The 10,344-nt window shown below is 52.2% G+C and overlaps 2 protein-coding genes across 2 annotated transcripts; one reads left to right on the top strand and one right to left on the bottom strand.

Annotated features, from left to right (window-relative positions):
- The first annotated feature begins 289 nt into the window (after nucleotides 1–289).
- On the top strand, nucleotides 290–3,285 carry LOC123085498 (receptor-like protein kinase HERK 1). The gene has a single exon (XM_044507140.1). It carries the CDS (start codon nucleotides 548–550, stop codon nucleotides 3,095–3,097), a length of 2,550 nt encoding a protein of 849 aa, XP_044363075.1. The 5' UTR covers nucleotides 290–547; the 3' UTR covers nucleotides 3,098–3,285.
- A 134-nt stretch (nucleotides 3,286–3,419) lies between these two features.
- Nucleotides 3,420–9,293, bottom strand: LOC123085497 (calcium-transporting ATPase 4, endoplasmic reticulum-type). The gene is made up of 8 exons (XM_044507139.1): nucleotides 7,688–9,293; nucleotides 7,452–7,518; nucleotides 7,223–7,347; nucleotides 6,502–6,780; nucleotides 6,024–6,401; nucleotides 5,106–5,215; nucleotides 4,774–5,002; nucleotides 3,420–4,253 (listed from the first exon to the last, which is right to left on the bottom strand). Exons 1-8 carry the CDS (start codon nucleotides 9,110–9,112, stop codon nucleotides 3,678–3,680), a joined length of 3,189 nt encoding a protein of 1,062 aa, XP_044363074.1. The 5' UTR covers nucleotides 9,113–9,293; the 3' UTR covers nucleotides 3,420–3,677.
- Nucleotides 9,294–10,344: the final 1,051 nt, after the last annotated feature.

Genomic DNA, 10,344 nt, shown 5'->3' on the forward strand with positions numbered 1-10,344 from the left:
CGGTCCGTTCATCACACGTCGCAAAAAACTTTCGCCTTGTCTTTGTTTAACAATATACATGTTGACGTTTCTTCAGAGAGGATCACACGAGAAATTTACCGAATCGAATATATGCCAGACAATCTGTAAACCAAGAAAATGACGGCATTAGAAAGCTCCTGAATTCCCCCGCAAACAAGGAAAAAGCTCCCGATAATATATGAAATTCAAGCCTATCTCTCCACCTGAGATGAGATCCTGAGAAAATGACACCGCAATACGCAGTGCTCCCCAGCTAATCAAATACCCCCACCACATCCAAGAGCTCGTCAAAACCAAGCATCGATTCACTGTCCTTCCTGTGGGTATTAGCAGCAGTCGCTAACTCCCTCTGCTCATCTCGTTTCAAGCAACAAGTGTCAACTCTCAACACCACCTCTACAAAAGCAATCGTGCACTCTGGTGATGCTCTCTGGTTTGTGCCGCCATCCCTGTCGATGAAGACCTCCGTGGCCTCCTTCTAGTGCCCCGTGCCGATCGCCGATGCTTTGGCCGGAATTCTTGCACCATGCCGCCGGTTCCTGACATGCTCGTGCGGCTCCTCGTCGCGTCCGTGCTGCTCGGCGCAGCCAGTGGCGCGTTTACCCCCGCGGACACCTACCTCGTCCTCTGCGGCACGTCGGCGAGCGCCACCGTTGCCGCGGGACGGACGTTCGTCGGGGACGCCCGTCTGCCCGCCAAGTCGCTGGCCGCGCCGCAGAGCGTCGAGGCCAACACGTCGCTGACCGCGGTCGTCCCGTCCGGCGAGTCGCAGCTTTACCGGTCCGCGCGCGTCTTCACCGCGCCGGCTTCCTACACGTTCGCCGTCAAGCAGCCCGGCCGGCACTTCGTGCGCCTCCACTTCTTCCCCTTCCCGTACCGGTCCTACGACATGGCCGCGGACGCCGCGTTCAACGTGTCCGTGCAGGGCGCGGTGCTCGTCAACGGGTACGCGCCCAAGAACGGCACGGCGGAGCTCAGGGAGTTCTCGCTGAACGTCACCGGTGCCACGCTGGTGATCGCCTTCGCGCCGACGGGGAAGCTCGCGTTCGTGAACGCCATCGAGGTCGTGTCGGTCCCCGACGAGCTCATCGCCGACACGGCCAGGATGGTGGGCGGGGCCGTCCAGTACACCGGGCTGTCGACGCAGGCGCTGGAGACGATCCACCGGATCAACATGGGCGTCCCCAAGATCACGCCCGGCAACGACACGCTGGGGAGGACGTGGCTGCCGGACCAGAGCTTCCAGCTCAACACCAACCTAGCGCAGCATAAAGACGCCAAGCCCTTGACGATCAAATACGACGAGAAGTCGGCGCTCTCCTCCGCGTACACGGCGCCGGCGGAGGTCTACGCGACGGCGACGAGGCTGAGCACGGCGGGCGAGACCAGCACCATCAACGTGCAGTTCAACATCAGCTGGAGGTTCGACGCCCCGGCCGGGTCGGATTACCTGCTCCGGTTCCACTGGTGCGACATCGTCAGCAAGGCGGCCATGGGAATGGCCTTCAACGTCTACGTCGGCGGGTCGGTGGTGCTCGAAAACTACGAGATTTCGCGTGACACGTTCAACCGGCTGTCCATACCGGTGTACAAGGACTTCCTCCTGGGCGCCAAGGACGCCAAGGGCGCCATCACCGTGAGCATCGGGTCGTCGACCGAGGACAACGCGTTGCCCGACGGCTTCCTCAACGGCCTCGAGATCATGAGGGTAGTCGGGAGCGCCGGCGCCGGCGCTCCCGCCGCGTCCGCGCGCAGTTCAAAGGTCAAAATCGGGATCATCGCCGGCTCGGCCGTCTGCGGGGCCACGCTGGTGATGGTGCTCGGGTTCATCGCCTTCAGGACGCTGCGCGGGAGGGAGCCGGAGAAGAAGCAGCCGTCCGACACCTGGTCGCCCTTCTCGGCGAGCGCGCTGGGCTCTCGCTCGCGCTCCCGGAGCTTCTCCAAGAGCAACGGGAACACCGTCCTGCTCGGGCAGAACGGCGCCGGCGCCGGGTACAGGATCCCGTTCGCGGCGCTCCAGGAGGCGACCGACGGGTTCGACGAGGCGATGGTCATCGGCGAGGGCGGGTTCGGGAAGGTGTACAAGGGCACGATGCGCGACGAGACGCTGGTGGCCGTGAAGCGCGGCAACCGGCGGACGCAGCAGGGGCTGCACGAGTTCCACACGGAGATCGAGATGCTGTCCCGGCTGCGCCACCGCCACCTGGTCTCGCTCATCGGCTACTGCGACGAGCGCGGGGAGATGATCCTGGTGTACGAGTACATGGCCATGGGCACGCTGCGGAGCCACCTGTACGGCGCCGGCCTCCCGCCGCTGTCGTGGGAGCAGAGGCTCGAGGCCTGCATCGGCGCCGCGCGGGGGCTGCACTACCTCCACACCGGCTCCGCCAAGGCGATCATCCACCGGGACGTCAAGTCGGCCAACATCCTCCTGGACGAGAGCTTCATGGCCAAGGTGGCCGACTTCGGGCTGTCCAAGAACGGGCCGGAGCTGGACAAGACGCACGTGAGCACCAAGGTGAAGGGCAGCTTCGGGTACCTGGACCCGGAGTACTTCCGGCGGCAGATGCTGACGGAGAAGTCGGACGTCTACTCCTTCGGCGTGGTCCTGCTGGAGGTGCTGTGCGCCCGCACGGTCATCGACCCGACGCTGCCCCGGGAGATGGTGAGCCTGGCCGAGTGGGCGACGCCGTGTCTCAGGAACGGTCGGCTCGACCAGATCGTCGACCAGAGGATCGCCGGGACGATACGGCCGGGGTCGCTCAAGAAGCTCGCGGACACGGCCGAGAAGTGCCTCGCCGAGTACGGGGTGGAGCGGCCCACCATGGGGGACGTGCTCTGGTGCCTCGAGTTCGCGCTGCAGCTGCAGGTGGGGTCGTCAGACGGCTCGGACGTCGACACCATGTTGCCGCCGGCGCCGCCTGTGCCCGTGAAAACGCCAGAGGTTCAGCGTAGCCTGTCCGCCGCTACCATGGCGACCGACGCTGCTGCCATGACCACCAACTTGGGTGATCTAGACGGAATGTCCCTGAGCGGAGTATTCTCGAAGATGATCAAGAGCGACGAGGTCAGGTGAAGCCAAAAGATGCTTCGTCGACGTTGTACAAGCTGAAGCACATGTATATGTCAATTTTGTGTTTATAGCATGTAGTACATGACAAACGATGTACAAACTTTCACGTAGAAGAAAGTTATATCAGGTAGTGATGTATAACGTACCAATAAGGAGGAACAGATTCTCCTGATTTCACAAAAGTAACCTCACCATGGATATGTATATGATCGGCAGAGAGGCAGCGGCTTATACTCCAGGATGAGTATAAGCAGAATCGCCATGTGAACAAGGCCGAGACAAAAATACATAAACCAGGAGGTGTCACTGCATTCAGGGCAGAATATTTCATGGATATAAGTGAAGATTACTGCAGTAAATGGGCAAGAAATCATGCTGTATCTCCAGCACATTCATAACACCAATTTTTGTTACAAACGAATAAATGAGTCTGTTAAACTCGAGGCATGATTATGAGTTCTATAGAGTACCCTAACTTCCTTCATGCTCAACAAAGAGCAGTGCCCTCGGATCTCGAGAAAAATAATGGGGTCTCACCAGACGTCTACTCCCCCGTGGCCATCTAATACTCAATCACTACCCTCTACTCTTCCTTCCGCTTTCCTAATTGCTTTCTGGCCCGAGCTGTCAAGCACCGTCCCACAAACTTGAGAACCTCGTCGATGAGAACCACTGGGAATGCAACTGCTACGACCAAAAGCCATTCATTGAAACTGAGGGGCACAATCCCGAAGATTTGGGTAAGGAAAGGCACGTAGAGGATCAAGAAATGAAGCCCAAAAGACACCGACATTGCCAGAAGAAGCCAGGGGTTCACCCATGGAGGCATGCTCAGAAGGCTGCCATCCTCAGACAGGGCATTCAGTGAGTTGAACATCTCAATGGACACCAAGACAGAAAGGGAGAGGGTTGTTGCTTTTATTTTGCCGCCCTGGAAGTAATCGCAAGGGTTCTCATCAAAGTTGAATGTCCTTGCCCCTGCTGTGAATGATGACACATTGAAACCCTCCCATGAGGGGCACTGGCCCCAGTTTGAGAGCTGGGAGTATGAAACAAGAGTGTGACCATCACTAGCCAGATCAATTCCCAGGAAAGAGCCATGGGTGTACCAGATGATAAAGATTCCAACCGTTGCAATCCCAACATACAGCCCAATAACCTACACACATGTTCATAAATTTCAAACAGAAGTACAACTGCATCCATTCATAAATTAATATTCTATGCAAGTGCACAAATCAATAGGGCTAGAAGAGCCATAATGATGTGCCAAAAGACCACATCATGTGGAAGCTATGCTGGGAAAAATCATTTTCGTAAGTCCTCAATGTATACAACTTTATTACTATTGGACCTTTTGAGTAAGATTGAAGAACTTATGAGAATTGACAGTTTTCGCATGGAAGATACAAGACATATATGGGACACTCTAGAGAAGCATCTCCCAGTTGATTTAATTAAGAATGAACTCTCGTTTTAATGTCTGGATATAAATACTAACGAAATGCTTGTTGTGGAAGTGCTGACTCTTTATAAGGTGTTTAAAACTGTATATACCATAATTACTATTGCCGAAAAGCTACGTAGAACACAGTAAATTAATTCACTGTGAGGGCTTCAAAGCAATTGATTTAAGATGAGGATACTTGAGGAAGTGCACAATATACAGGAAAACATACCATGTAGCGGAACAGGATCCAAGGAGTGATTAATGAATCATCACTTCTTCTAGGAGGTTTCTTCATGATATCCTTATCTGGTGGATTGAATCCCAAAGCTGTTGCAGGAGGGCCATCCGTAACAAGATTGACCCACAGAAGTTGTACTGGAATGAGGCCTTCTGGGATACCTAAAGCCGACGTGAGGAATATGGACGCAACTTCTCCAATGTTCGAAGATATCATATATCTGCAGTGCCACATGGATCATATGAACTTGTTGCATTTGTTTTTTATGTTTCAAGTAATTAGCAAACGAAATGGTTAAAACATAGCTAGCAAAAAAGATGTACCTTATAAAAGCCTTCATGTTGTTGTAAATGGACCTTCCTTCACCAACAGCTGAGACAATTGTACTGAAGTTATCATCTGCAAGCACCATATCTGAAGCTTCTTTTGCAACCTAACACATCATAAGGAGAAAGGGAAAAGGTCACAAGTCCACTCTGCGCATGTGAGAACGGCTAACAAAAACACGCCTTTAGGAACTCAGAAAAAATGTGTTCCAACTTCCAAAACTTTGGCCAGGCAGACAAGTGAAACAGATTTTTCACCATTATGTCGTCTTTGTTGTTTTCATCTCTGCTCATGCCCGCAATGCATGAATACGTGTCGATTTATACCTTTCATTAAGTTAGGGTTCTATCCACACCATGTTAACAAACATAGCATGCATTCACAGAAGGTCATCATGAGTAACACATTTCACAAAAAGGATACAGTAGAGGCAGGACAGGGAGCACCATTAAATCAAAACAGAAAGGTGAATGAAAAAGCAATGAAAATCTAATGAAGGCAATAGGAATCATATCATTATCGCAGACTTATTTTGTGTATCTTGAGTGTTACTAACATGGATTATTCAGCAGTAAAGTAGCCTTAGGGGTTGATGAGTAACAGATCATTGTGATGTTGCAGCAAACATTACATAAAACAACTATAGCAAACGCTAAACAATAATGATAATAATAATAATTGCAAGTAGAAGCACCTTAAGTGATAGAAGACAATCAGACACTAACAAAATGGATTCAATTGCACATGTAAAGTGATTAGGTGCAGCCTAAAACCGTACTCTTGAGATGTCAGAAGGTGACATTTTTCTATGGAAATAACCAAATAAGCTAACAATGAATTACACAAAATAGGAATGGATCTTAAAAATAGAACTAAAAAGAACGACTGATTTAAAGAAGAGAAAGAAGGCAGACCTCAGTCCCTGTAATGCCCATCGCGATTCCAATATCAGCTAATTTCAGAGCCGGTGCATCATTCACTCCATCACCAGTCATTGCAACAACTTCACCATCTTCTTTGAGCAGCCTAACAATTTCCTGCTTATGTTTTGGCTCTGCTCTTGAGAAGAGAAGGCCACCTGTTTGCCTCAAAATCTTCTTTCTATCAGGAAGAGCCATAAATTCCTTCCCTGCAAAGCTCTTTGAGCTAATGTTTTCACTGGGACCAAAAACCCCAATCTCACGGCATATTGCCTCAGCTGTTTCTTTGTTATCACCTGTTATCACCATAACACGTATACCAGCAGCCCTGCAATCTTCAATTGCTTTGTGGACTTCTTCTCGTGGAGGATCCTGTGGTAGTATAGTAATAATGATGTTAAAGACACATGCAGTTTCCGAATTAGGACCGCATATTTATTTACAGAGTTTCCATGGAGTGAGAAGGTCTCACCCTCAGACCAACAAAACCACAGAATATCAGACTACTCTCTATGGAAGAGTAGTATGCAGGATCAAGTAGATATTTGTGAGCGGGATGCTCTTCTCCATCATATGTTGCAAAGTCTGCCAGATCTTCCTTGTATGCAAAGCCCAAACAGCGCAATGCACTGCCAGACATTTCACGAAGTGTTGACAATACGAGTGCCTTGGCACCCTCATCCAAGAGCACGACGGATCCATCGAGCAACTGAATATAGGCACTTCTCTCTAGCAAATTTTCTACTGCTCCCTGCAAGAGTATACTTTTACCATAAATATTCGTAGGAGAGAAAATGACATGACCAGAAACATTGGAAGCAGCAATATGACATGAATACATGGTACTTGCTACTCACAGAAGCAAATAAGAAACTCAATGCCACATTGTAGCTGAATCTATAACCAACTGACTGAAAGAAAGTAAATATGCATTGATAACTAGTTAAAGAGAATTAACATTTGCCGATATGGCAAAGATGAGCCCTAGTTTCAAGAGAAAAGGAAGGCACAAAAACTGGTACGGTGGACAATGACAATATATGGTATGTTATTTCCAGCGTTACAAAGAATAAAATGTTAGTAAGCCAAATTCCAGAAAAATAACATTTGTACACACTAGACAACTTGAAATACAGAAGTGCAACATATGATAATCCACAACAGAACTAAGCGATATGAATTATTCCAAATACCTTCACAAGCAGCAAATTCTTTCCAGTCTCTGCTTTTTTCACAATAACTCCCATTGATTTTCTAGTGCGATCAAATTCCAGAGTCCCTACTCTTTTAGCATCGTTGTTCCACCATTGACAGCACCCTTCAAACAACATAGATACACAAATTATGTCAGATATTTTCTGTCTACATAAAAAGCTAATAATGCAATCAGACTATATAATTTTACAAAAGAAATCAACATACTTAGCAAATCGGATGAATCCAGAGATGGGGTATATCCACCAGGGAGCCCCATTTTCTCGACCAAAACCTAGCACGTGCATAATACAATCACTCAACAGTACAAGTGATAAAATTACCGTGAGTTAATGAAATAGAGACAGTGTCGTCTTAAAAAGCATTCAAATTAGAGTGTAGAATTGGCAAGTAGAAGCAACATGCAACATATGTATATATCTTGGTTCATTAACAAATCATACCTTTAATGCAGCCTCTGTGGGCATCCCAGTAGCAACATACTGATGCTCAGAGTGTGCAATACTTGCATCATTGCAGAGTGCAGCTATCTTCGCAATCATCTGGAGGTTATCATCCATGTTCAAAGTTGGCCAGTCATGTATCTTGCCATCACTTGGATCATAAGTGGTTCCATCAACCTTAAAGTTCCTAAGTGTATCAGGCCACCTCCCAATTGCCACAAGCCTCACCGCTGACATCTGGTTGGTGGTCAGGGTTCCTGTCTTATCGGAGCAAATCACTGTTGTGCAACCTAATGTCTCAACACTGGGTAACTTTCTCACAAGTGCATTCTTCTGAGCCATCTTCCTGGTGCCTAGTGCCAAGCATGTGGTGATCACAGCAGGCAGGCCCTCTGGAATGGCAGCAACAGCCAGTGCCACTGCAATCTCAAAGTAATATGTGCACTTCTCGAATGAGAACTTAAAATTCGCCGGCCACCCATCCACATACTCCCAGGTAAGGAAATACTTCACGTTAATGAGCCAAACCAAGATACATATCACTCCAATAATGGCGGTGAGCGCCTCACCGAACTCATTGAGCTTCTTTTTCAGCGGCGTGTCATCCTCCTCCTGTGATGCCTCCTGGATCTGCGAATGGATCTTGCCTATTTCAGTGGCCATGCCAGTTCCGGTCACCACACAGACTGCACTGCCGTTGACAATGGTGGTGCCAGCAAAGACCATGCACTCCTTCCCCTGGATATCTGTGTCCTCGAGATGAATCTTGTGGCTGGTCTTGTTAACCGAAGAGGTCTCGCCAGTGAGTGATCCCTGCTCAACACGGAGGGTAGAGCTGATAAGCTGGAGCACACGCATGTCGGCGGGGACCTTGTCGCCCACGCGGAGCTCGACGATGTCTCCGATGACGAGGTCGCGCGCGGGGAGCCCATGCTTCCAGCGGCCGTCGCGCTTGACGGTGGCGTGCTCGGACTGGATCTCCTTGAGCGCCTCGAGCGCCTTCTCGGCGTTGCTCTCCTGCCAGACCCCGACGACGGCGTTGACGATGAGGATGAGGAAGATGACGAGCGGCTCGACGAAGGCGGTGGCCCTGACCTCGCCGCCCTCGGCGCCGTCGTAGAGCGCGAGCACGAAGGAGACGACGGCGGCGGCGAGGAGGATGCGCACGAGCGTGTCGTTGAACTGCTCGAGCACCAGCTTCCACAGGGAAGGCGGCGCGTGGCGCTCCAGCTCGTTGGGCCCGTACTTGTGCAGCCGCGCCGCCGCGTCGTCGGAGCTGAGGCCGCGGTCCGCCGAGACGCCGAGCTCCGCCAGGCAGTCGCTCGGGGTGCGCGCCCAGAAGGGGAAGACGGGCACGTCGGGGTCGGCCCCGGGGGAACCGGATCCATCCGGCCGCGCGGCCTCGTCCTGCCCGCCCTTGCCCATTTGTTTTGTGGTGACGACTCGAGATTCGAACGGAGAGGAGGCGCTCCTACCTAGGGTTCCCGTCCGTCGCCGCCGCGGCGAGATCGCATGGAACCCTTAACCCTAGAAGGGGATGGAGGAGGCGGCGGGGAGGGGTAGGGGAGGGGAGCGGGGACTGGGCTGGGTGGGAGAAGAAGAGGGCGATTGGTGGTGTGGATTCGAAAGCAGGCTGGGGAAGGACGGGGGGCTTTTGCCTTTGTTTTTCCGCTTTTCTTTATGGCGTAAACTATTTTCTTACTCCAAATCGATCGCGACAGGGAAGAAATAGTACGCTGCGCACGCTCCGGGTGGTTCGTCGTCTTGGACCTTTGTGTGTCTGCGGGTGGGGATGCGTATGAGCTGGGACCTTTCGTCAGCGAGCGAGGGGGTCGTTATCGTGGCGGCTAGTACTCCACTTTCGATATGATATGTGGCGAATGGTTAATTAATTAACCGGTAAGGTATGGGGTTCTTGATGGAGAGATGCCTTGCTTGACCCGGAGCGGAGGCCACGTCACCAGGCGACGCGCCGTGCTGCCGCGTGTGCGCCTCCAACGGGTATGTGCCACTGTACCCTGGGGCCGCCTCGAGCCTTGACCCACACGCATTGAGAGGGGCGTGCCGCTTTTGTGGCTGCCGGGACCGCTTTGCGCGGATCGGGGTGCGAGGAATCTTTCCGGCGAGTGGTGGCGTGACGTCAGTCGGGCCAACCATCGCACGGCGCTGGGCGGTCCGTCCGAGCGCAGCCGCTAATGACGCACCTCCGGCCAATCGCGGCACGCCACGTGTACCCCGCGCCTCCTGATTTTATCGGGCTCCCTCCCGGGCTGCAAAAGAGGAATTCTGGAAGGTCCCGCGCTGGGAGGCACGGGCAGTCGCGCACGCAGCAGCTTCGGCTGCGCCCTGCACGTTCCGTTGCCGTGCCGTGCGCTGCCATCGCCGTGCAGTGTGCACGAGCGGGGAATCAGCCGAACCTGCTACGTACGGGCACCGGGGGCAGCGGCGCAGAGATCGGGTTCGGGGTCGGGTCAGGCACGCCGCGCACCACGTTGCTCCCGAAGCGCAGCGCAGAGGGTGTCAAGTGGTACGTACAGTGGTGTAGTGGAGCTTGTATATGCGGGTGACCTCCTCGCTGTCGTCGATTCCTTTTCTGCAGGCAGGCAGGCAGGCAGGAGTGGTGCGAGATCTGGATAAATATTTTACGGGGAAACGGA

Source organism: Triticum aestivum, chromosome 4A (genome assembly GCF_018294505.1).
Source record: "Triticum aestivum cultivar Chinese Spring chromosome 4A, IWGSC CS RefSeq v2.1, whole genome shotgun sequence".
Classification (NCBI taxonomy): domain Eukaryota; kingdom Viridiplantae; phylum Streptophyta; class Magnoliopsida; order Poales; family Poaceae; genus Triticum; species Triticum aestivum.